This window comes from Miscanthus floridulus, chromosome 8 (genome assembly GCF_019320115.1).
Source record: "Miscanthus floridulus cultivar M001 chromosome 8, ASM1932011v1, whole genome shotgun sequence".
Taxonomy (NCBI): domain Eukaryota; kingdom Viridiplantae; phylum Streptophyta; class Magnoliopsida; order Poales; family Poaceae; genus Miscanthus; species Miscanthus floridulus.
The window spans coordinates 7,442,303-7,469,011 of NC_089587.1; the positions used below are offsets into that span (position 1 = coordinate 7,442,303).

Consider the following 26,709-nt stretch of genomic DNA (forward strand, 5'->3'; position numbering starts at 1 on the left):
GCTACGAGATGTTGGTCAGCCCAGGGCTGGCGCATTCTTCAGGACAGGTTAATACATCGCGCTACGCCGCTACATAACAAAAGGGCTAAAAGCAGCTAATGTTATTTTTCGAATATTATACCAAGTATAATTCATCGCCAACCGAACACCAAGTGTTTACTTCACCTCCTACAGAGAGATCAATATATTTCGTACATCATCATGTACTACCGCTCTCCGTGTTTATTTTTCAGGAACATAGTTCGGTCAACGAGCTCATGCTTCGGGGCTCGCCAAGACCACTACGGTGCTCGAGGACTCTGGCCAGACCACCCTCGTGCTCGGAGACTCGCCAGACCACTTCGTGCTCTGGGACCCTCGGGGACTCGCCAGACCACTCCGTGCTCTGGGACTTCTCGCCAGACCACTCCATGCTCGGGGACTGCATCGACCACTCTCCGACCACGGCTTGGGGACTTCGTCGCTCGCTCCTCGACTTGTGCTCGGGGACTGCCTGCCTCGATCACTCTCTGACCACGGTTCGAGGACTTAGTCGCTCGTTCCTCGACCTGTGCTCGGGGACTGCATCGACCACTCTCCGACCACAGCTTGGGGACTTCGTCGCTCGCTCCTCGACTTGTGCTCGGGGACTGCCTGCCTCGATCCCTCTCCGACCACAGCTCGGGGACTTCGTCGCTCGCTCCTCGACCTGTGCTCGGGGACTGCCCCGACCACTCTCCGACCACGGCTCGGGGACTTTGCGTCTCGACTACATGTGACTGGTGACTCGCATACAGTTGGGATATTTTTTCTCACTTAGACCTTGCTACAAGGTTCATACCTCACCTTCCAGCAAGCTCGGGGACTACATCGGTACGATGCACCTGTCGGTGCATCTCGTATCGCCTGAACGACGATTGGGTTCTCAACTTAACTGGGAATTCTTTTTAGACCCTGGCACCACGTGACTACGTCACCTACTACCAGGCTCGGGGACTAAGTGGGCACACTTCACCTTGCGGTGAATGTGCTCGATCTGATGATCAAAGACGCTACGCTTCAAGACGCACTTACATTTCTTTTCAGAAATACAAGTGGGCACACTTCGGGGGAAATATTTTTCAAATTTTATCTTGAGCCCCTTACATCCTTCTGGCAAGCTCAAGACGGCGCTACTCGAAGGATACAAGGCGCTCGGGGACTAGCTGTGGGGGATAGACCCCCTATACCCTCATGGGTATACATGGGCCGCACCACCGGAGGTAGCCCGGCCCGCAAGATCAAGTTGTACATCGCAAGGCTACAAGCTGTACTAGATATTGTAATAGTACCAAATAGGATACTTTACTTGTAACCTTGTCTCTTCAGAGTATATAAGGAGAGACAAGGGTCCCCTAGAGGACAGATCCATACAGATCCATAGAGGTCAATCTGTATACATCTCAATACAATACACCAAAGACACAGGACGTAGGGTATTACGTCGACCAGACGGCCCGAACCTGTCTAAATCGCTGTCTCTACGCCTTGTGTCACCATCTGGTTCCTGATTACGTGCACCGTCTACCGACAATCTACCACCACGGGCACCCCCCTCGGTGGACTACCGACCATATTTCGTCGACAGATGGCTGAGGTAGCAGGGCAAGGAGGCTCAGTGCTCCTGCAAGCCACGGTGGTGGCGGCGCTCCAGCGCCCGAGCAGTAATGTTGCGGCGGCAGTGTCATCCCGTGTGCACACGAGCTCCGTTCCACATGGGTCGCTAAGATGGCAAGCTCAGCAACCTTTTTATAGGCGGCCAGGTAAGGCGGTGCGGTAGAGATATTCTTCTCTGCCGCGAGGATATTTGCCGGCAATGGTGGCAGGGCACAGTGTGGGCAACAGCGGGGCTTCATCCACGCACGTATGGCCTGGGCTGGAGTGCTATGCTGGCAACAAGAATCATGGGGAGGAAGACAGGCTGCTTCAGGAAGACAGGCCGCTGGCATTTTGAAAGGTCCTAATATGGCTAGAGGGGGGTGAATAGCCTATTTAAATTCTATAAATCAACTAGAGCAATTTTATTAGTAAGATAAATAGCAAAATGCAAGCTTGCCCTAGCTCTACGAGGGTTGCAAGCCACCTATCCAACAATTCTAGTTGCAATGATTACTAGAGACACAACTTGCTATGATACTACTCACTAAGAGTTCTCAATCTTGCTACACTAAAGAGCTCCACTAGAAGAACTTAAATAACAAATCAAGCTCTCAATTCTAATTACACTAAAGAGCTTGCTACAACTAGTTTGCAAGAATATAAAAGAGTGAGTAGGGTGATTATACCACCGTGTAGAGGGATGAACCAATCATAAGATGAAGATGAAATCAATCACCGAGAGAATGACAAATAGCAAGAGACAACCGATTTTCTCCTGAGGTTCACGTGCTTGCCAACACGCTACGTCCCCGTTGTGTCGACCAACACTTGGTGGTTCGGCGGCTAAGAGGTGTCGCACAAACCTCGTCCACACGATTGGACACCGCAAAAACCTACCCACAAGTGAGGTAACTCAATGACACGAGCAATCCACTAGAGTTACCTTTCGGCGCTCCGCCGGGGAAGGTACAAATCCCCTCACAATCACCGGAGATGGCCACGAACAATCATCGACTCGTGCCAATCCTCCACCGCTGCACCAAGCCGTCTAGGTGGTGGCAACCACCAAGAGCAGCAAGCGAATCCCGTAGCGAAACACGAATACCAAGTGCCTCTAGATGCAATTACTCAAGCAATGCACTTGGATTCTCTCCCAATCTCACAATGATGGAGATGAGTGGGAGGGCTTTGGCTAAGCTCACAAGGTTGCTATGTCAATGCAAATGGCCAAGAGAGTGAGCTTGAGCCAGCCATGGGGCTTAAATAGAAGCCCCCATGAAATAGAGCCGTTGGGCTCCTCACTGCACTGAACACGGGTCGACCGGACGCTCTGGTCATATTGACCGGACGCTGGACCTCAGCGTCCGGTCGTGCGATGTGTGCCACGTGTCATCGGCTTCAAACGCCGATCGCCTGATTTCAACGGTCAAGTGATGACCGGACGCGTCAGTTAGAAAGTGATCGGACGCTGGACCCCAGCGTCCGGTCGTTTCCAGTAAAGTTCCAAATGCGAGATTTCACGACCAGACGCGTCCAGTCATGCTCGACCGGACACACCCTGCGTCTGGTCACTCAACGTTTCCTCTGTGCGCCTCACGTCAGCGTACGTCAGCACTGACCGGACTCAGACCATGAGCGTCCGGTCAGTTTACACTCCAGTGTCCGGTCACAAGACCGAGACAGTGTGCTTTCTGCTGTCACTGACCGGACGCTAGACCTTAGCGTCCGGTCACTGCACCATCAGCGTTCGGTCACTCTGTAAACCACTGTCTTTTCTGTATAGGGCGCCGGTGGCACTGTCGGACTATCCGCACTCTACGGGCGGACACTCCGTCAGTGAAGTTTCTAACCCTTGCTCAAATGTGCCAACCACCAAGTGTATCACCTTGTGCACATGTGTTAACATATTTTCACAAATATTTTTAAGGGTGTTAGCACTCCACTAGATCCTAAATGCATATGCAATGAGTTAGAGCATCTAGTGGCACTTTGATAATCGCATTTCGATACGAGTTTCACCCCTCTTAATAGTACGGCTATCGATCCTAAATGTGATCACACTCGCTAAGTGTCTCGATCACTAAAATAAAATAGCTCCTACAATTTTTACCTATGTCTTGAGCCTTTTGTTTTTCTCTTTCTTCTTTTCCAAGTTTAAGCATTTGATCATCATCATGCCATCACTATCGTCATGATCTTCGTCATTGCTTCATCACTTGGAGTAGTGCTTCCTATCTCATAATCACTTTGATAAACTAGGTTAGCACTTAGGGTTTCATCAATTAACCAAAACCAAACTAGAGCTTTCACGTTCCTGACGCAGAAGCTCCTGCAGGCTCAGGGCGAGGTCGGCGCGCTGGCGTGGATCGGAGCCGCCGCGCTGGCGGCACACGTTGCCATGCTCGCATTCTTCCGCGGCGGCGCATGTCGCCATGCTCGCGCTCTTCGTGCCCGTCCTCGGGTGGGGCCTCTCTGGGGCCGCCGCTGCCTACGACGCCACGTCCTGGCTCGTCGCGCTCGCATAGGTGGCCTATGTGACGTGCCGCTGCAGGGGGCGAGGGTGGGACGGCCTCTTGTGGGACGCGCTCCGGGGGCTCTAGCCTTTCGCCAAGCTCTCCCTCGCCTTTGCCGTCATGCTCTGCCTCGAGGTCTGGTACATGACGGTGCTCGTCGTCCTCACCGGATGCCTCGACGATGCGGAGATCGCTGTCGGATCCGTGTCCATATGGTAGGTACTCCAATCAGTTCTATGATCCATCCACCATATGCATGATCGATGCATGATTGATTTCAGCATGAACCTGAACGGTTGGGAGGCGATGCTATTCATCGGGCTGAATGCGGCGATCAGTGTGCTCGTGTCCAACGAGCTAGGCTCCGGCCGGCCGCGCGTCGCCAAGCACACGGTGGCGGCGGTGGTGCTGGCGTACCGCAACAGCTTCGTGGCGCTCTTCACGGGCAACCGGGACATGCAGGCGGCCATGGGGAAGGTGGCGCACCTGCTGGCGGCGACCATGGTGCTCAACGGCGTGTAGCTGGTGATCTCCGGGTTGGCCATCGACAGCGGCTAGCAGGCGCTGGTCGCCTACATCAACCTCGGTTGCGACTACGCCGGTGCAATTCGGTTGAGTCGATGACGCGTGGGCCCCACATTGGGCAAAATCGCTCCAAGTTAGACAAAACAGCCTCACCCACGTCCAGTGCTAAAAGTGAACGATTTTGGCAGTTGACGGTTTTGTAGTTGACGGTAAAATTAGACCAACCCAATACTTAAGGGCGAAAGTGGACTTAAATTTTTTTTTCCTTTTTTTCCGTTCTTATCTTTATCCCTTCAACCGACGGTCGCCGTCCCACCGCAGACCGCACGCGCCGCCTGCGCCTTCGCGCTGCCCAGCGCTGCGGCCCGCGCCTCCTCCGCCGTGCGCCACTCCACTTCCTCCTCTCCTCCACTGCCTGCGCGTTTCCTGCACCAGAGAGGAGCCGGTGGAGCCTGTGTTGGGTGGCTCCGGCGGCTCCGCCACAGTAGCGCTACAGTGTCGGAGCGGGAGCCGGCCGGAGCCACGCAAACACTCAAGTAATTGGACGGAGTAGACCATCACGTGGGATCCAATTTTGATCCCATGCATAGTCTGCAGCAGGGGGGGGGGGGGGGGGGGGGGGGGGGGGGGGGGACGAGGCGGCCGCCAAGCTAAGGAGATTGGAGCACCACCAATGCGAAATGAAGAACCATCCGGAGGTAAAATTCTTTCTTTTATCCTTTAGACCTGATGTATCGTCTCCTGCGCCTGTCTCAGATCGATTATTATACTAAATAGATAGATCCTATATTCCAACAAGGATTCCAATCCAAACGAAAAAAATTATGGAAGAAGTATCCGGTCGAGGTTCGGAGTTCATTATCGATGTCGGTGCCAGGGTCGCTTATATATCTAACCCGTGATTTGTTTTGTTTTGTTTTGTTGGCTCTCTTCTTGCAGCAGCAGCATATGGAGGGAGAGGCGGCGGCCAAGCGGAGCAGGCTGGATCACCAGCGCGGGCTCAGCGACGGCTCCTCCTTCCACATGGAGGACCTACCAGAGGTAAACCCCCATTATGATAAGGCTGATGGAGCATGCTCTGAGCCGTCCCTTCTTAAGGAGACTTTTTGTGTCAGTATGCTACCCCTTTATGAACCATCAAATGTTTGCTTTACCTTTCGCCTCTCTTCTATCGGCCTGTGTATGGGGGATGGAGTATGCTAAATTCAATTCCGCCATGGAGCAAACTATCTCATTTACGTGCACACCAGGAGCACTTTTAGATGCTTCCATCTGCATACTGGTCATTTGGAGACTCCCTGTTTCAATTTCTGTGCACAGAGTCCAGATATCATCTTCAAGTTTGCAATAATTTTGGTTCTATAGTCAATTGTAAATTTGCAACCTGCAGCATTAATACCTGATATAGGTGGTATCAGTTTATTCACCAGGGCCTTCCAAGTGAGATGCTGGATTTTTTTTCCTCAATAAAATACCTTGTACTTTTATCCCTCCATTTTTTCTCTTTCCCTGCATAAATTCATCAAAGCTCGTGATTTTCTCCTGGTCTTGTTCTACTAAACCTATAGCTATCTCCATATGACTTCGTGTTTGACATCCGTACACTCCTGCACTAGCTTGAGTTGTTGTATTGAAACTCCTGACCCTTCTCTCGCCATTTTACCTATGTGATTCGATTATTCTATGTTGTTCTCTATCTCTACCCTCAAAATCAAAGGAGTATCATTAATTGCCAGCAAACAATCGTCTATCACTCTGCTTTCCATGGCTTAAATATCTAGCACTCCTTTATGTTGTCTGTGGTATGAAATATATAGTTAAAATGAGCCTGGCTTCAAAGCCTCACAATTTTACCTATTGGGATTCTGTGAAATCCATAGCATTATTGTTATCTTGGGTTTTCCAATATATGACTTTACTATCAGATAACCAAGCACATCTTAATAAAGTCTTCACTATTTTTCACTGTTTCTCAAAAGCCAACACTTTACTATCAGATAATCAAGCACATCTTAACAAAATCTTCAAGATAGATCCCTAGGACATATCTTGTGCATACTTCCCATACAGCATACGGTTCTCCCGTGCATCTGACGCCTAATTTTTACTCTGGTGGCTCCCAATGTTCATGGATCTATTTTTCATAGCATAATCTGGTCTAGTTGTTCTTCCCTGTGTTCATCATCCTTTCTGGAATTTGGTAGAATGTAAAATCTTCTAGACTCCAGTGCTCCATCATTGCTGAATTTTGTGGTAGACTGGTAGTAGATGCATTTCTTTCTAGTATTTTGGTTCTTCTGCACTATGTGATCTGTTTTGGTTTGGATTTGGATTTGCATGTGCTTAGGTTTTCCTTGGGGCAAAAAAGGCTTTAATCATTGTGTCCTGGGTCCTTACTCATGAGTACTAATGATTATTTTATCAGGTGGTTTGATCAAAACTAAATCCTTGTCATCCTTTCTTGTTGCAGGAAATTCAACCTCTTGTATTGTCACTGCTGTCACTAAAAGAGGTTGCAAGGACAAGCCTTGTGTCAAGAAACTGGAGAAAGCTCTGGACACGGTATCCTGATCTATGCTTTGATGGCAGTAAAGATGGGCCCACTGATATGGATAGTGTCAAAATAGAAAGAGCGAAGTTCGTTGAGACAGTGAATTCTATTATTCAACATCACAGTGGAATAGGGCTCAATAAGTTCAGTATCAGGTTCAGCCTTGGGATGGACTCCTCAGATATTCTTAACAGGTGGATTTGCTTTGCCACTGCATCAAAGGCTAAGATTATAGATATGAACCTGTCTCCAAAAGGAAATTATTTAGAACCAAGCAAACAAGTTCATTACTTCCCTCTTGAGGCTTTAGGTGCTCAAGATGGCCCTTTTATCCAGTGCCTGTTTCTCACCAATGTTTCTATAAAGCCCCACTCGGATATATGTGGCTTTACAAAGCTCAAAAGCCTTCATCTGCACTGCATTCGAATTATTGGAGATCTTTCGGGCTTGCTGTTAAATTGTTCCAGTCTTGAGGACTTGGAGGTCATTGCGTGCTCAGGGGTGACTGATCTGAATATTCCACACCAACTCAATAAACTTAGGCATTTGCTAATTTCCAATATGTGTATCCAGATGGTTGAGTTTCATGTTCCTAATCTTTCTCATTTTGGGTACAAAGGTAGTGTGATTCCTGTAGTGCTTCATGGTTGCTCAAAATTACAGAAGGCAACCCTGACTTATCACCAAACATGGTTTGAAGAAGACAATAATAAAGTACTGGGCCATGTGTTCCATGGGATTCCCAGTGTTTCGGCAGTCAAAGTGCTCCACGTGCATGCTAATACGTACACAGATCAACCACTCTGGTCCTCACAGGTACCCACCCAATGTTTATCATTATCTTTGCTTGCTTCCTAGCTAGCTGTTCAAAATGTAAGTGTTATTATTTCCTTATTAGTATTTGTTTTGGTCATGTTTCAGGTGCATTCGCCGATAACAAGACCAGCAAGCATGTTTCTGAATTTGAGGCATCTGACTTATGAAATAATTATTTTTACAAAACTTGCAAATAGACACAGCGGAATTCTTCAGCTGGCTCAGTATTTGTCTTTTGTGCCGCAGCTAGAGACGCTGGAATTGCATGTGAGTGGTCTCCTATTTTTGTTTGTCTTTCTTTCTTTCTTTCTTTCTTTGCCGCCGAACAGTAGCCTCATGTTTGTTGTTTAGTCATGCATGGATGGACCTAAATAAAAGTAGACAATTATTTGGCTATATATATATATATATATATATATATATATATATATATATATATATATATATATATATATATATATATATATATATATTGCAAAAAATACTGACAGAGTTCCTGTTGTATGAAGCAGATGTTGTATCATGTATCTGTTGGTCGCTGCTGGCGTGGTGATGGAGTCTCCTGCCATATGCGCCGCCATGATCACCTCAAGACGGTCTACATGAGCGGGTTCCGGTGCTACCGAGCTCAAGTCGAGCTGCTGTGTGGCATTCTGGAAATGGGTACTGTGCTCGAGGACGTGACCATTGAACCAGTGGTGACAATACCATGGGGCCTTGAGTCGATGAATTTTGTAAGCATACCTCGGGACGAGATTTGTGAATGGGCTCACCGTACCTCACAACGGTTTGGTAAAGCTATTACTGTCGCAAAACGGCCTCCACCTCGGTAAGAGTGTTGGTAGTTAGTGCCGTGCATGCCACTTTTACAGAATTCATTTCAGCTTATTATTATATAATAAAGCCAAAGGAGTGCTACGCACTGTATGTATTTTCTTTGCATGAGAATAAGTTGTCTCCGTGTTAAGATTTGATTGACAACGGAAGCCTCGGAATGGTTGTTTTTATTTTATTTTATTTTATATTGAGAACTTTGATGCGGTAGAGGAGTTACGACCGGGGACATATAAGATGGCAACCATGGATGGCGAAGTCTTCACGAACGCATGGAAATTAACCATCTGCGGCGATTCTAAGAAAAATTATGATCCGCACTTTGATATTCAAGCATCTCGATTCGTTACCCTAACATATCGGGATGCTTGGGGGCTACCCAACTATCAAAATTTGCTATAACAAAGAAATTCAGGGGTACCTGAAGTAGTTAGTCTGAAAATCACCCATAAACATCGGAATTTCTTTTTGCCTTTTCTCCGTATTTTGTAGCGCCAAAAAATCGCGGAACAGATCTGGAAGTTCGTCTTCAACTATTCACAACAAGGTGAATCATCGTCACCACTAGCGGTGGCAGGACTCGCCAGTCCCAACGGCCCCTAGCCGATCTATTTTCTCCCGATTGTGTGCTAGCGGCAGCTCCAACACTTTGACCAAAAGCTGACTCAATCAATATTAGGACCTTTCAATCTCCGACGTGCATGCATACGGTCCCGATCGTAACTCGAAGAGTGACATGCACTACTACGCCTGCTGCTCATGTGCTCGTCGTTCGCCCTAGTGATGCCTATACTAGGCCACCTTATTTGATTGCTAAACTTGATGGACCGCTAGGTCCAGATCATTTTGAATGATCATTCTCGCAAATGACCCAGCAGGTCCGGGTACTCGGCTAGCCCGATTCACCCAAAGAAACTCCAGTTGAGCAAGGCAGACAGGTAAAACTACTATAAAATAATTTTTTATTTAACAAAATCTCATCGTATTACAGCAGGTGTAAAGTAACAAAGACTTGACATCTACGCCTCAACCTTACAAAGGAGATCCCCTGCGCTTGTGCAAGCGAAACTGGTGGAAGGCATATCTAATTTGCCTAACCTTCACCAGACCCTTATCAAGGGCCATGACGAAGACATGAAGAAGTCTGGCGGAGGTTAACCACGCGAATCTTCCACTAACATCTCCAAGGGGGAGAGGAAAGCATGGATTGCGAAGGAAATTACCCACGTCGCCCATTATAGAGTCGGAGGGAGGAACACCCAATATTCATCGACGGCGCAAGTCGACGAATAGATACGCGGAGTGTCTGGAGCAAGATCTGCGGCGTCATGACACCTCCCGCTGCATGACCACCACCGACTGCCCAACTCGCTGAAGTCCACCACCGATGCTACGATGAGGGAACCACAACCACACTCGCCATGGATCCCTCCTGAAAGCCACCGTCGCGGAGTGCGATTAGTAGCCCGGGTCACCAATGGCGGCGTTTCCCCCCATCTTCGCGAAAACTTCCACTAACACCCGGAGGAGACAGCCTTGGCCGTGGCTTGGCCAGTATCAAGCATAATCTCGAGAGCCTTAGCACGACGACGCTGAGCTTGCAAGGAGATGACAGGCGACATATCTACGAGCAACTCCAAACAGCTAAAGCACACACGTTGCCCTATCAACACCCAATATTCATCGACGGCGAAGGAAATTACCCACGTCTCCCAACACGACTTAAATAGCCCTTCCAGCCTTCCAGGAGATCAGGGCAAGAAAGAACAGACGACACTCATGACAACATGGTCATCCAGGCGGGTCACGAGCGGAATAGCAGGAGCGAGGCGGTTCGGATTCCCTGGCACATTCATACTTATCTTTAGGGCAGTCCCAATGAAAAAAATCAGTAGTTTCTATAACATAGGATATCGTACCAAAAAAGTACTGCTTTTCAACCCATGGTTTCTATGAGTAATAATTATTTTCTTTTTCTCTCTCCCAACTCTATCTTCTTCCTCCAATGGGAGTGCGACACGAGCTCCCTTGAAACTGGTGGTTTCTCCCCAATGGCGATTTCATAGTTTCTTGGTGCATTGGGTCAAGAGTAGACCTGATTTCTTCATGAAGAAACCATTTCTATGATTTTTGCTCTCTTTCTTCATTAATTATGTTACCATGTCAGCATTTTGCCTATGTGGCAAGTCATTTAATGAGGATAGAAATCATCATCAATGCACCATTGGGACTGCCCTTACAGGACTTGGTGACGCGCCATTAACTGATAGACTAAGAGCTGCACTTAGGGCAGTCCCAATGGTGCATTGATGATAGTTTCTATCCTCATTAAATGACTTGCCACGTAGGCAAAATGCTGACATGGCAACGTAATTAATGAAGAAAGAGAGCAAAAATCATAGAAATGGTTTCTTCATGAAGAAACCAGGTCTACTCTTGACCCAATGCACCAAGAAACCATGAAATCGCCATTGGGGAGAAACCACCAGTTTCTAGGGAGCTCGTGTCGCACTCCCATTGGAGGAAAAGATAGAGTTGGAAGAGAGAAAGAGAAAATAGTTATTACTCATAAAAACTATGGGTTGGAAAGCAGTACTTTTTTGGTGCGATATCCTATGTTATAGAAACTACTAGTTTTTTTCATTGGGACTGCCCTTATGTTCAGGAATCAGAGAAGTTAGGAGCCACGCCTCCAGGAGGTTCCATCTCCCGAACATTCTCGACACCCGAGAGGCACCGTAGCACAGGGAACTTGGCCACCATCAGAATCCTTGGAACTCAAGGAAAGGGTGGCACGAGAATCCCGAAGCACCCGAATGGTTTTTTTGAGCACCCGAAAACATTCTGTGCACATCGATTCAAGACCTCGGCACCCGAGGAACATCGATCAGGGCTCTGAGCGCCTAAGGATCCACGAAGATCACTGCTACCATAGGATGAAGCTACGCAATCGGCTCGTCACTAAGTCCTACAGGGCTACTATAGGAGATATGGGCCCAGGGGTACCTCACCGCCTATGTATCTGCCCTGGGCTGTATGCCGGGTTGAAGACGACCAGGACGAGGCCTGCATATACGGGGTGCTGCAACAAACGTGAAGATCGAGTCAAGTACAAAGATAGTCTATATCCCGAGATCTACGGGAAGGGAATATAATATGTGTTGTAATATTCCATATAACCGACTAGGAAACATATCTTGTAACCCGATCGGATCTCTTGTAAACCTATCTCCAGACTATATAAGGAAGGTAGGGGGACCGCCCGATCGATAGAGAATCATAGAGGAAAACATCCTAGCAAATAGCCGCAATCAGTGACCCCTTATAACCGAGTATACGAATACATAGAGAGCTACTTCAAACTAGACGTAGGGTACCCGTACCTGAATCAGTATAAATCTTTGTGTCTAGTGTGCTACCCATCTGATTTGCTATGTGCGAATACGCGCGCTGATCTATATTGCTGGGGTCAAAACCTCCGACGAAAACTAAATATATTAAAAAGTCCGGTCGTCTTACAGCGAAAAATGAGAAAGTATATGGTATGGAGTCCAATTTGAAAGCTAATTGTACGCTTCTATGGCCCGCCACTATCTCCGGTACCTACCCATATATAAGTTAGAGCACCATGTGTCTTGGCACATTTTAGAGTTCAATACCAAGATGAATTCAAAAGTATGGTGATCACGCAACAAACGGTACATCCCGTTGCAACGCACAGATATATTTGCTAGTTTATACATATGTACATTGTATGAATAGCTCTTTATTTAATTGATTGAACTTTTTCATTGTGTGGATATTAAAAAAACGCTACTCATATACATTTTTAAATAAAATAAGTATGAGGTGATCACATGAAACCTGCCTGTCGTTGAAGTCACCTGGCTTTCTTTGCAGTTTGAGTCATCAATGTCTACGGGTCATTCTAGTGGCTTATAAGACTACTCAGAATAAATAACGGGATCAAATTTTAGCAAAAAAATCAAAACAAAGTTATAAAAAGACCTAGATAACTGCGACGCTAGAGAATAAAAGCATACTTTTATTTTAAAATAAAATATATGGTTTCATATTTTTCCAAGCTAAAACGAACCTTCTAAGACTAAATCAAATTTTAGGATTTCTAATTGCATATATTTTATAAGAAAAAAATATAATATATATTTTTTATAAAGTCTAGCTGCTCGAACTATCAACACGATCTAATTTACCTCCTTAGGGCAAAAGTGGCGCCATCTAGGACAGTTGATGTGGCTCCACATAGTGGCGGATGCACGATGCGGGATAAGGGGGCTAAAACAATGGAGATGTTGATTTGCATGAAGATTTAATGGTGAAATCAAGCTTTTGCTACAGTGATTAGGCTTGAAATCAAGAAATTAGGGGGGGCTGGAGCCCCCCAGCCCCCCCTGTGGATCCGCCGCTGGCTCCACATTTGTGAAAACAACTGCTCGCTCCGTTTCAAATTATAAGTCGCTTTGACTTTTTGGTTCATCTATTTTGCAACGTATTATATCTAGATACATAGTAAAATAGATGTACCAAAAAAGTCAAAGCGGCTTATAATTTAGAACGGATGGAGTATTAAAATCATCGAAAGAGGTAAATCACATAGTTGGGAAAGGTCAAACATCCGATTTTGGTGTATAATCGGAGTGTAATCATACTTGACCGAGAGGTGGTGGAATGGTTCCTGTCTAAAATGATGGCCGAGCGCACACTTCTAATTTCTAATTGGGCCGAAATAGAAACTCGGCCCACGGCTCCTCCAGCTGTGTCCGTAGCTAATCCAGCAATCCCAATTCCCGATCGGATGGATCGATTCGATCCGAATTCCAGCCCCCTCTTCCGCGCCGGCTGCTCGCCGCCCGCCACCGTCTCCTCGGGCTCCTCTTCACTCCCTCCACCGCCATCGCCGCCCTCGACCGTCTCCTCGCCCTCCTCCTCACTTCCTCCGTCGCTACCGCCGCCCGCTACCGTCATGGACGAAGCCCCTAACCCCTCTTCCGCGTCGGCTGCTCGCCGGTCCCCGCCGCCCGCCATCGTCTCCTCGGCCTCTTCACTCCCTCCACCGCCCCCGCCGGCCCCCGCCGTCTCCTCGGCACTCCCTCCATCGCCACCGCCGCTCGCTACCATCATCATGGACGAAGGCGCGCCGCACAAGCGTGCGATTCAACTTCTTCGCAAGAGATACAGGCTCCCGGCCAGCCTCATCCTCTTCGCCATCCCGCGGCATTACCTGTCCGCGTGGGAGGAATCCGAAGCAAGGTCAATGGATTGGTGTCTAGTGCCGAAGACGCAGAAAATTTGATGCAGCAGTGTCAGGTTATCGGTTGCTCTGAGATTGGACTCTATTATGCCCAATTCCTCTCGCTCAGATGTGCCACCATCATCGATCCTGTAGTCACCTCCGTGCGGAATGTCCAGATTCTCAATCCACGTGTTGCCAAGGAGAAGCTGAGACTCGCCTCAGTGCTGAGGAGCCACCACTACATGCTTGATGAAATGGCACAGAAGGTGCAGGACGAGGTGAACCTGCAAGAGCTTACTGTACGACGGTGCAATTTGGCACATGAGCTTGAGCGGTGCACTTGTATGTTAGAGCGTTTGCTACAGATGAAGATGGATGCCCTAGATAGGCTCTTGTTACTGGTGTTGGTTCCAGGTGCATTATCTGCTGACCTCGCAGAGGGTTTGTGGGTTCTTGAACATCATAGACCTTCTGATCACAGCATCGTTGTCCACCCCGATGATGGGACCATCTCCTGGCCTGCCATTGATGACATCCAACAAAGGATCAAAGATCGATTGGGCAACAGACTGCCAATTGATGATACATTAGTGAAGGTCCGTGCAAATGTGCTTGGTGTCTTTGGCCGGTATCACTTCGAATCTAAGCTCTAGCTTATACTTGAGAACACTCGTGCTGCACTTCAGAAATATATGATAGACCCAACATCTAAGGCTCATGTCATCCAGACTATGAATGCCCAGCTTAAGGTTCTTGAGCGCCTCATAAACAAGAGGTCTCTAGTAGGGTGTTACCGCATCAACCTGCCTGGTGAACCCATTAGCCCTGACTCTGAGGGTGAAGATGACGGTAACGAATCACAAAATGGTGAGGCAAGATCAAATGCTAGTGACGGGGAGTCGTCTGGTAGCAACAATGCTTATGCTGAGTCAAGTATCACTCTGAATAGCATCGTCAGCACGGACTCTGAGTTCTATGACTGACATCTTGGTGATGCAGAGCAAAGACAACGAGGGCGGACAAGGTGATATAAAGAGTCTCGAGACTCTGCATTTTTATTATCTGCTATTTTTTTTGTAGTATGTCCGTTGTAGTTTTTGTTCTGTTACCTGAATGTGGTCTTTGCAGATATTGAGAGCCGCTAGGCTCACCTAGCTTGCCTAATTCTGATCATGAAATATGTTTCTTTGTGTATCCAATTTCGTTTCTACCAATGCTTGTGGCCACCTTCTGCCAAGGCTGCCGTCCTATCTGATGATGAATCAGACGGTATGAGGAAACTTTAGAACTTCAGTAGTTGTGTTGAGTCTGTCATAGTGACGTGGTTACCAAGAAGGTCATCTACTAGGTTATGTTTTGTACCTGAAATTTGGACCGTCTATGCAGATATCGAGGAGATAGCTGTAGAGGAGGATGATGGAATTTATGATGAGTCCGGTGCTATCATGGAGTTTTCTGAGATCGATGGGGAGTCAGAAGATGCAAGGGCGAAGAGATTTGATAACTTTTGCACTTTCCTTTACTACTGCCTGTAGTGGCGGTCGTTGGACATGGAGTTCAATCTACTACCTTGTATCTGTTGGCCTTTGGTTTGCTGTTTAAGATTTGTCATTTTCACTTATTTGCATGCTGCAGTAGATTGATTAAATTTAAAAAATTGCAGGATGTTACTTACATGTTGAAGACCTTATGGTGTGGTAGGCCTCAGAGTCACAATTTTTTCGGTGGCTTGGATTAGTGACGGTGTCTTGTTTACTAGGTTTTGCGCGTTCCCATCTAGGTAAAACTGTTAAATTCGTCACTGTTGCATTGTGATGTACGATCTTATATTTGTTACTGCTGCGTGACGCGTCTCAAGACATATCCACGTTGGTTATAGTTTATCTCAAGATTTGGACGAGTATTGTATTGGCTGATGTCTATGGGTATGGGTTTGAGAATTGATATTTATTGTGAAGTCAATCTTATGAATGCATTAAGTTAAAAACATTGAACTGATCATGGAGTCACATGTCCAGGGTGTGTGCACTTGAATTGTTAGAAGGCTAGTCTGCATGAATTTGCACATGCATTGCATGCTATTGCTTTTTCATGCAGTGGGCAGAGCAAGCACACTCAGATCTTGCAACCCATCATGCAGGAGATGTTAACCACAGAAGGCGACAAGGGTTCATACTTCATGGTAAGCCACATTGTGCGGATCATGCGAAATAAGGGAGTCACATAAGGCCAAACAGGGCCTAGGCTGGACGCAATTCGTTTTTTCTTTAGGCCCTGTTTAGATTTCAAAAAATTTCACCTCAAAGTGTCACATCGAATCTTGCGGCACATGCATGAAGTACTAAATGTAGATGAAAAAAAAACTAATTGCACAGTTGGGTGAAAAATCGCGAGACGAAACTTTCGAACCTAATTAGTTCACAATTAGACACTAATTATCAAACACAAACGAAAGTGCTACAGTAGCCAAATAGTGCCCAAACCCAAAAACTTTTGGGAACTAAACGCGCCCTTAGGCGTTCCTATAAGAGAACCTGCGCTGTACGTGCCCTAACAGCGAGTATTATATTTGTTGAAAATTTATGACTAGACAATCTATATTTATAGCATGTCGAGAAATTGATGACTAGACAACCTGTTTTTACAGATACTTTGGCATATACAGCTACGATGATTGCCTGATTGGTATGGTCTGTCAAGTGTGAAGGACGATGGGCTATAATGTATCCGGAGAGTTTTCTATTATTGGCCCTGTTCGCTTCGCTGAAAAAATAAACCGAAACACTGTTTCGACTGATTTGTTGTGAGAGAAAAATATTATTCCGGCTGAAAAAACAAGCTGAAAAGTACATATTACAAGGGTAAGCGAAAAAGGCCATTGTGCGTTCGTCGTCGATCATCCACTAGCTCTGTCATACCGTATGTACGTGGTTCGTTACACACCAAATTGTTGTTCCTCCACGTACATCACCACCATCTTAGCCCTTTTTTTTTTGGCGACTCACTGATTTTCATATTATCATGGAACAACCAGATTACAGTCATCGATCAACAGGTTACCCACACAAGCTGGAACCGAGTGCCACACAGCCAGCCTATTGGTACCTGAGACCTGCTTTGCCAACATATCAGCAACACGGTTACAAGATCTAGGGGAAAAAGCTATTCTGAAATCAGGAAAACAAACGGCGTATTCGCTGGTTGATTTCTGGGCTGATTTAAGTTGGTTGGTGCTGGTTTGTTGTGAGAAGAAAACACTGTTGACTGATTGAATAAGTCTGGCTGAAACCAACAAGCGAACAGGTGAAAGACTAATATCTCTACACTCCTTGATGAACGACGCCACGTTTGATCTCTGGTTGGCTCCAGCCTCCCGGAGCTTCACTAGCTCTTGGTTGTCCGTCTCAACAAGTAGTCTTTGCACTCCTCTTTCGCGTGCGTACGCCATGCCATCCCGGCAAGCCAAGGATTCCATCATCAAAGCATCAAGGCCATGGCTGTACCATTGCGCTCGTCCACCCTGGAAGCTTCCCCTCTCATCTCGGAGCACAGCAGCTGTCGCACCCTGTCCCTGAGTCGGATCAAAGGCGCCATCGATGTTGCACTTGGTCCAACCCATTGGTGGCGGCTGCCATCTCTTCTTGCTGGTCGTCAGAGCTCCTTTCTTTGGCCGACTCAACTCCCAGATATCAAAGGCCATGTCAATTGACCACTTCACTGCCGAGCTGAGCGGCGTCTGCTGCTCACCATGCTTTCTTTTGTTCCGCTGCATCCACAGAGAGTACATACCACCATCTTAGCCCTATGTTTATCTCAAAAACAAACATTTACAAAACCAATAGCTTCCCTTCTTGCGCCAGCATGCTTGCTGTTAGTATATGGGTTTCCATCAGAGTTTGGCAAGCATTCAGCTGGAACATACGAGCCTGAATTTGGTCTAGTACCATGCTGTTTTTTTTTGGCAGGGATTGATGATTGACGTCTTGTTCGGTTGGCTGATTCGTATCGTTGCTGGTTCGTTTATGTGAGAGAGAAGTATTGCTGACTGGTTCATGTAAATAGTATCCATGTGAGGCGTATCGTTGCTGGTTCGTTTATGTGAGAGAGAAGTATCGCTGACTGGTTCATGTGAATAGTATCCATGTGAGGGGGCTGGCCAGCCAGCCCAGCCAGCCAGCCCCAGCCGATCGGGCTATGAGGTGTAGCATCACAATTCAGCGGTAGTCAAGGAAGATCTTGGAACTCCACATATATATAGCTTTTATTCTTCTCTGTAATAATAACCAAAATGTGGTTAGGAAACCCAAAATGTAATACCAAAAGTAGTATGAAAAATATTGGGTAATATTTTGAAAAGAAATATTTGGAATTTTTTAGACATGAGTGTGAGACATCGAGCTCAGCTAGTGCAGAGGCACAACGGCCCTAGAAAGAATAAGTTTCTCAACTTCGCCTATATGAATATTGTCCGTTATTCGTTGGACATCTGTTCTTAAGCCGAGTGTTTCTCTATGCGTGCGGTCATCCATACTGTAAAACATCATATATGTTTGATTTTGAGATGTGAAGGCTCAGTGTTACCAAGGTCTAGAATTCTCGGAAAGACCAAGAAGAAGCCTGCGACCAGTGCTTCTGCAACCAAGCCAGCAGGCTCACTGGCCCACATTCGTCGTTACTTGAGCTCCTCACCTCCGTCCCTTGCTACAGGTTTGTTTTTTTCTATAAAATAAAAAATTCACCCCCCTCCCCTATAATTTCTTTCACCCTCCACCACTGCTAGAGCTATTCACAACGTGGATACAATTTAGATGAAAATCAGTTCCTGGATATTTATGTAATTTAGAGTGCTCGTAACGTGTTAATGTACCTAGCTATTATCTAATATAACTCTTCTTTCGTCACAAAAAAAGGACGGCCGTCGTCTGTTGCCATTTGTTTTTGTTTTTTTTATACACAATGAGAATTTTAATTTTTAAGGTGGTTAGAGAAAATAAGAACTCTGAGAAAATCTAATGGTTGTGATATAAGAGGTACTGAGAAAAGGTACCAAATTGGTGGGAATGATACCTAACAAGGTCCGGTACCGATTTTTTATTTGTAAATTATTCTCTTAATTACTCACCACATCTATGGTTACAAAAATTCAGAAAAAAGTTTTGGACGGTACCGTTCAACCATCGTAACAAATCTCATAGAGAATGTGGGAAATGGACAGATTTTCTAAGTAAATATTTTGAGAATTTCTAATAAATATTTGGATAAATTTTTTCTAATCCTGAACTATCGATGCAGCGTGATGCAGTAATTTCATCGAGTTGATGTGACGCTACATAGAAGGATGAACTATCAATGCACTACGTTCCTCGTAGTTGACGTGATGCTACATACAAGGACCCCAGGGCTGGCGTGACGTCAGCACAAAACCAACCTCCTGTTGATAGCTAAATTTGGTCAGGCATGTGGTGCTAGAAGATAGCATGTGGAAGACCAAGCACGTTCACTGGAAGATAACGAATAGAAAGGCCAAGCAGATCCTGATACATGCCGTGCGCCACGGAGACAAAATGATTTGTTGGCTTAGAGAGCTCAGTTGCCATATTGCAGGATCAAAGTCCAGATCCCCCTATATATATGAAGGGTTAAGGCCGGTAGAGGTGGATTTTTTTAGCCAACATCGCCAAACAAAAATCAATCTACTATTTTTGCAGTTCTTATGTCCCTTTTCCTTTTTTCCGTTTTTTCCTCTTCTATCTCCGTTCTTGCCTGCCAAGTTCAGAGATCGCGGCGCTAGGGCCAGTCCTAGTTGCCGCATCCATCAAGCGGGATCTAGACGCCACTTAGGTCCCGTTTGAGATTGATCCGTTGCTGGTCGCTGGGAGCAAGACATGCTTCTTGAAGTCAGCAAGAAGGCCGTGCGTTCTGTCTTTTGCCCTGACAAAAGATAAGATCGGCCAGGTTACTATCTTGATCGAGAAATCAAGAGTGTTGATTGTGAGATCAATTTCGCACGTCAACACAATTTGGCGACTCCGCTGGGGACTCGAGTCGATCGGCCATCATGCCTAATGATGCGGCCGATCTCAACTCCAGCAACATCATCAAGCCCACACTGGAAGAGTTGTCGGAAGAGCATCGCCGGAAATATGACCAGCGTCTGCAAGAATTTGAAGATGAGCAGCGCCGGCGCAAACAAGAATTTGAAGGTGCCATGCTTTCCTGTTTCCAGAAGACTCGCCAGGGTGGTGTCATCTTGAAGGAGCCTGAACTGCCGGCCATCACTGAAGCACAAAAGGTAGAGTCGGCAAGTGAGATTGTAAGTGATCTTAAACAAGAGATGTCTTTTATGGTTGATCAATCAGTAACTGCCCAATTTTGTAATACACGTGACAATTTTATGAAAAACCTAGAAGACAGGATGAAACAATTCTTTGATGAGGCAAAGGTTAGAGGTGTGTCGCAGCAGTTAGCACCTCATAGTGAACAAAATAGAAATAAGCTGCCTCTAATCACTGATGTTTCAGCTTCTATTGATTTTAGTGAAACACAGTTTCCTGCTTCGTCGGCATTCTCTATGCCCATACCTGGAGAACCACAGTATGGTATGCCGACGGGTTTTTATGCTGGGCAAAGTAGCAGTAGTCCCATCATTAGTGTCCCACAAGGTGCTGCTGGTTTAGGGTTTACACCTGCAATGTTTCCTCTGCCAGGTCCTACAGCTAGCGCGAACTCCTCGGCTCCATTGATAACTAATAATCAAAGCCGAGTATATGGAACGACAGTAAACGTTCCGACTTCTTTATACCCATCTGGAGCATATTATGTGCCTCCCCCACCACCTCATGGTTCTGGCAACGCATGTGGCTCATTGCCTGCTAGTAATCTGAATAATTCTTTAAAACATTTGCCATGTGCGCAGCCAAACCAAGCACCACTCCCGCATAATCATAGTGTTCCACCACCCAACTCTTTAAGGCAGCAACAGCCAATTGCACAAAATCGGCCTATGGTGGCCGAGCCCCATGCAGGAACTAGTGATAATCTTGAGGAAAAATTGGCTAATCTTTTAAAACATTCGTTTGGGTTGGAACCGAGAGGGAAGGCAAGAACTTATAGAAAACCGTACCCTGATCATTATGATGCAGTTCAGTATCCTAAGGGGTTTAAGTTGCCTGACTTTATCAAGTTTACAGGAGATGATAGTCGAACTACACTAGAACATATAGCTCAATTTACCGTACAGTGTGGTGAAGCTAGTACTGAAGATGTTTATAAATTGAGGTTATTTCCATTGTCATTGTCTGGCACAGCCTTTTCTTGGTTCACTTCGCTCGCACCCAATTCTATTTACACATGGTCTCAGTTAGAACAAAAATTTCATGAATATTTTTATACTGGAGATACTGAACTCAGATTGTCACACTTGGCATCGGTTAGACAAAAACATAATGAATCTATTGCTGAATATATTCGACGGTTCAGAGATACACGAAACCGGTGTTTTAATTTGGCAATTTCTGATAGGGACCTTGCTGATTTAGCTTATGCGGGTCTGCTCCCACACCTTAAAGAAAAACTAGAAGGGCAGGATTTTGTAGATATTAGCCAGGTTCTACAAAAGGCTCAGGCTCAAGAAAGCCGGGCTAAAGAGTTCAAGAATTTTCAAAAGTCTGAAAGAACTAATAAAACTGATCGTTCTGGTGTGAACATAGTAGGTTATGATTATCAATCATCAGATGATGAGAATGTAGATATGTGTGTAGCTGAGTGGGATTGGGCTTCTAAATCTAAGCCATTTGTTTGCACTGCTCTAAAGCCAATCTCACACAAGAAGGAAGAGATGAAATTCACATTTGATGTTTCTAAGTGCGATAGAATATTTGATTATTTGTTACAACACAAACAAATTAAGTTGAGTAACGGACATGTTATACCACCACCAGAAGAATTGAAAAGGCGTGCATATTGTAAATATCACGATTCTTATTCTCATGCCACTAATGACTGCAATGTGTTCCGTCGACAGGTTCAATCGGCCATTAATGAAGGACGATTGAAGTTTGATGAGAAAAAGATGCAGCTAGATGATAACCCTTTTCCCACCAACATGGTTAGTTTTGAGAACAAGAAGGTCTTAATTCGGCCATCTCAGGCCGAATCAGCAAAAGGAAAAAATGTAGTGGTGGGTGAGAATAGATTAATGCCTCCCCAAGATGACAGAGAGGTGACCAAAAAATTAGAAGCGTCAGGTTCTGGGGGTACGCAGAGCTCTAGGCCAAAAATGATCAAACCCAAAAGTCCAGAAGTTGATCGCTGGAAGGTTAATGAGGTGAAGAGCAGGGCTTTTAACAAAGTAGAGAAGCCGAAGGTTACTTTTGATAAGCTTCTAGCCAAGTATCAAAATGGCAGGGCTGGTCAAAAACGTTTTAATCGGCCAAATAATTTTAAGCGACCAAGATCTTCTCCAAGGCAAAAATTCAATGGTCCAGATTATAGGCATAAAGGATTTCAAGCTGAAGTACCATTTCCATGTAATGGCCCACCACCAATGCCTATGCCATGGGGACCTCCACCAGTTGATTTTGCTCCTTGTCCACCATGGGGCTGGTGTGGACCATGGATGCCTCCTCCTCCGATGATGCCGTTTGGACAATTCCATCCTGGGTGGGCAGCTCATAGGAGGCCAGTATTTAATAGACTGTCACATCCAAAACACGACCGTTTTGAACAAAGAAATCGGTCTAGTGGCAGGGATCAGCGAAAGACTGTCCGGAAGGTGTACCGTGTAAAAGAGAGTGGCAATTTGAATGAAGAATCAAATTCAGTTGCAACTAAGAAACAACCTGATACTGAAGGACATGGTACAACAGCAACACAAGAGCTGATCATGAATAATAATGCTACTACAGTAGCAAATGGCAAAGGAGATACAGTTTCATCCATGAGCAGTGAATCGGCTATGGCAAAAGCTGATTCCATTATTCACTGTGATAAGTCTGGGACAGCAACAACATCAAATTCAGCTATGCCGGGCAGTAGTTCAGAAGCACAGAAAGTTGAAGGGAATAAGCCTATATTACCTGGGACACAGCCACAGCCACGTTGGTGCCCAAAGAATCTTTCCCATTCACAAAAACGCCGGTTACAGAGGCTGCGCATGAACAAATTGAGGGAAGATGAAGCTGAAAAGTGGAGAGATGAATGGTTTAATGAAGAAAGGCCTATGATTCCTGTTCGTAAAGAGTGGAGGGCAAAATCAGTTGCTACATCTTCTCCGATACTCAGTGATGATGAGGAGGATCTGTTGTCTAATGACGGATCCCCGGTGATTAAAAATGGTTCACCTTCTCCTGATAGCATGGAAATTAACATGGTATTTACATTGCCTTCAGAATTTAGAGCTATGGAGGAAAGTGAAGCAGCGCAGTTGTGTCTTGGTCCCAAAGAAGCTACGTTTGAGAAGCCTGATGAGTCAAGTCGTCACTTGAAACCGTTGTACATTAAAGGGCATATTAATGGGAGACCAATATCTAGAATGCTAGTTGATGGCGGAGCTGCTATAAACTTTATGCCGTACTCAATTTTCAAGAAATTGGGGCGAAAGGATGACGATCTTGTGAAGACCAACTTGACACTCAGTGGTTTTGGAGGAGAGCCTACAGAGGCAATGGGTGTTATTTCCATGGAACTTACTGTTGGAAGCAAAACAATATCTACAGCTTTCTTCGTCGCTGATAAGCAAGGTAATTATAGTGTTTTATTGGGCCGTGACTGGATACATGCAAATCGTTGTGTTCCTTCTACCTTGCACCAGTTTTTGATCCAATGGGTTGATAATGATGTGGAAATTGTTCATGCGGATACATCGGCTTTTATTGCTATGGCCGATGCTTCAGCTAATTGGCAACATGGTGATATTCAATGTCTCTCAGGCCTAGATCTTACTAGTTTTGATTTTGTTAGTGTAACCAATGGTAGTTTTGTACCCATCGTTGTAAAGCCAGCTGCTGCAGTTCGGCTCGATAATGTGATGTTATAAATGAGTAAAGAAAATAATTTAGATTGGTTACAAAGACGTGTGGAACAATATCGGTCAAATAAGAACGATATTTGTGAGGCCATCGAGGACTTTGATGAGGTACAGAAACTAGGACAAGGATTTTCATCGGCTGATCCACTAGAAGAAGTTGATATAGGGGATGGTAGCATCCCAAGGCCGACTTTTATTAACAAAAACATGATAGCCGATTACAAAGCAAAAGTAATCGAGCTACTTAAACAGTATGTTGATTGCTTCGCATGGGAGTATCATGAGATGTCGGGGCTTAGTCGAGAACTGGTAGAGCATCGGTTGCCTATTAAGCCGGGTTTTAGGCCACACAAGCAACCACCTAGAAGGTTCAATCCCAATGTGTATGATCGGATCAAAGAAGAAATAAGCCGATTATTGAAAGCCGGTTTCATAAGACCATGTAGATATGCTGAATGGATTTCTAATATTGTCCCGGTTGAGAAGAAAAATACTGGTAAGTTGAGGGTATGCATTGATTTTAGAGATTTAAATAAAGCTACACCTAAGGATGAATACCCTATGCCTATAGCCGACATGTTAATTAACGATGCTTCAGGACATAAAGTTATTAGTTTCTTGGATGGCAATGCTGGTTATAACCAAATTTTTATGGCCGAAGAAGATACATCTAAAACGGCCTTTAGGTGTCCAGGTTTTGTTGGTTTATTCGAGTGGGTTGTTATGACATTCGGCCTCAAGAATGCCGGGGCTACATATCAGAGAGCCATGAACCTGATCTTTCATGATCTACTTGGTGTCATATTAGAGATATATATCGATGATATAGTAGTTAAATCGGATGGTATGGATGATCATTTAGCCGATTTACGCTTAGCTCTTGAAAGAATGCGTCAACATGGTTTAAAAATGAACCCACTTAAATGTGCTTTTGGTGTGTCGGCTGGTAAATTTTTAGGATTTATAATACATGAGAAAGGCATTGAGATAGATCCTACCAGTATAGAAGCCATTAAAAAAGTAGAGGCACCACGGTGTAAAAGGGATATGCAAAAATTTCTAGGCAAGGTCAATTATTTGAGAAGGTTCATATCTAACCTGTCTGGAAAGATTAGTGCATTTACACCTATACTTCGGTTAAAGGAAGAATCTGAATTCACTTGGGGGGCAGACCAGCAGCATGCGTTTGATGTGATCAAGAAGTATTTGAGTACGCATCCAGTGTTGAGGGCGCCTAAAGCCGGAATACCATTTCGGTTGTATGTTGCTGCGGAAGATGGTATTATTGGTGCTGTCCTAACCCAAGAGGTTGATGGGAAAGAATATATCATCACCTATTTGAGCCGACGCCTACTGGACACAGAAAAAAGGTATGTGTTTATTGAAAAGCTGTGTTTATCCCTATATTATGCTTGCACAAAATTGAGACACTATTTGCTATCTAGCACTTGTGTAGTAGCATGTCAAACCGATGTGATCAAATATATGCTGCAAGGACCGATTTTAAGTGGTAGAATCGGAAAATGGGCTTATGCATTAATAGAATATGATTTGGCCTATGAATCTTTGAAATCTATGAAAGGCCAGATTGTAGCTGATTTTATTGTTGATCATCGGATTAGTGATGAAGATGATACAGGGATAAACTATATAGATATTTGCCCATGGAAGTTGTATTTTGATGGCTCGGCTTGTAGAGTAGGACAAGGCGTTGGTGTTGTTTTAGTTTCACCGAGAGCTGCTACTTTTGAAACTTCAGTACGCTTAGAGTATTTCTGTACTAATAACCAAGCCGAGTATGAAGCTCTTTTGTTGGGCTTGCAAATTTTAAAATCCATGGGAGTGAAGAATATACAGGCTTTTGGTGATTCATTGTTAGTAGTACAACAAGTCTGTGGAAATTATCAATGCTTTGATGGGTCACTAAATAGTTATAAGGAAAAGTGCTTAGAGATTATAGCAACGTTGGATGATTTTACCATTAGCCATATATCTAGGGAGGATAATTTTAAAGCTAATAATTTAGCACAACAGGCATCAGGTTACACAGTTAGCAGAGGGAAATTGTTTATGATAGAAAAGCCGGTGCTACAGTGTGCTGAAATTTGTACAGCCGAACCTGATGATTGGAGAAGACCAATAATTAGTTGTTTGGAAAATCCCAGTCAGGCAGCAGATAGAAAAGTTCGGCGGCAGTCATTGAAATACACGTTATTAGATGGTGAATTGTATCGCCGAACTTTAGAAGGGTTACTGTTAAAATGTTTAGGTTCGGACCAATCCAAAGTTGCTATGGGTGAAGTACATGAGGGTATATGTGGTACACATCAGTCGGCTCATAAGATGAAATGGTTGTTAAGAAGAGCTGGGTTTTACTGGCCGACTATGATAGAAGATTGTTTTAGATACTATAAAGGGTGTGAGTCATGTCAAAAATTTGGGGATATACAGTTAGCACCTGCTTCTACGATGCATCCCATTATTAAACCATGGCCGTTTCGTGGATGGGGTTTAGATTTTATCGGCCAAATACACCCTGCGTCATCTAAAGGCCATCGTTTTGTTTTAGTAG

At 45.2% G+C, this 26,709-nt stretch overlaps 2 protein-coding genes and 1 pseudogene across 3 annotated transcripts; all 3 read left to right on the forward strand.

The window, feature by feature from the left end:
• The first annotated feature begins 1,834 nt into the window (after window positions 1-1,834).
• On the forward strand, window positions 1,835-4,754 carry LOC136468504 (protein DETOXIFICATION 34-like; annotated as a pseudogene).
• Window positions 4,755-5,283: 529 nt separating this feature from the next.
• LOC136471031 (F-box/LRR-repeat protein At4g14103-like) lies at window positions 5,284-9,008 on the forward strand. 2 transcript variants are annotated; one of them, XM_066468761.1, is made up of 5 exons: window positions 5,284-5,353; window positions 5,595-5,696; window positions 7,126-8,022; window positions 8,128-8,289; window positions 8,532-9,008. In XM_066468761.1, the coding sequence occupies exons 1-5, from the start codon at window positions 5,336-5,338 to the stop codon at window positions 8,853-8,855; spliced, it is 1,503 nt and encodes a 500-aa protein (XP_066324858.1). In that variant the 5' UTR covers window positions 5,284-5,335; the 3' UTR covers window positions 8,856-9,008. The 2 variants fall into 2 exon arrangements, with proteins under 2 accessions (XP_066324858.1, XP_066324859.1); XM_066468762.1 differs by having other exon boundaries at window positions 8,535-9,008.
• Window positions 9,009-22,181: 13,173 nt separating this feature from the next.
• On the forward strand, window positions 22,182-24,146 carry LOC136468505 (uncharacterized). The gene has a single exon (XM_066467058.1). The coding sequence runs from the start codon at window positions 22,182-22,184 to the stop codon at window positions 24,144-24,146; it is 1,965 nt and encodes a 654-aa protein (XP_066323155.1).
• Window positions 24,147-26,709: the final 2,563 nt, after the last annotated feature.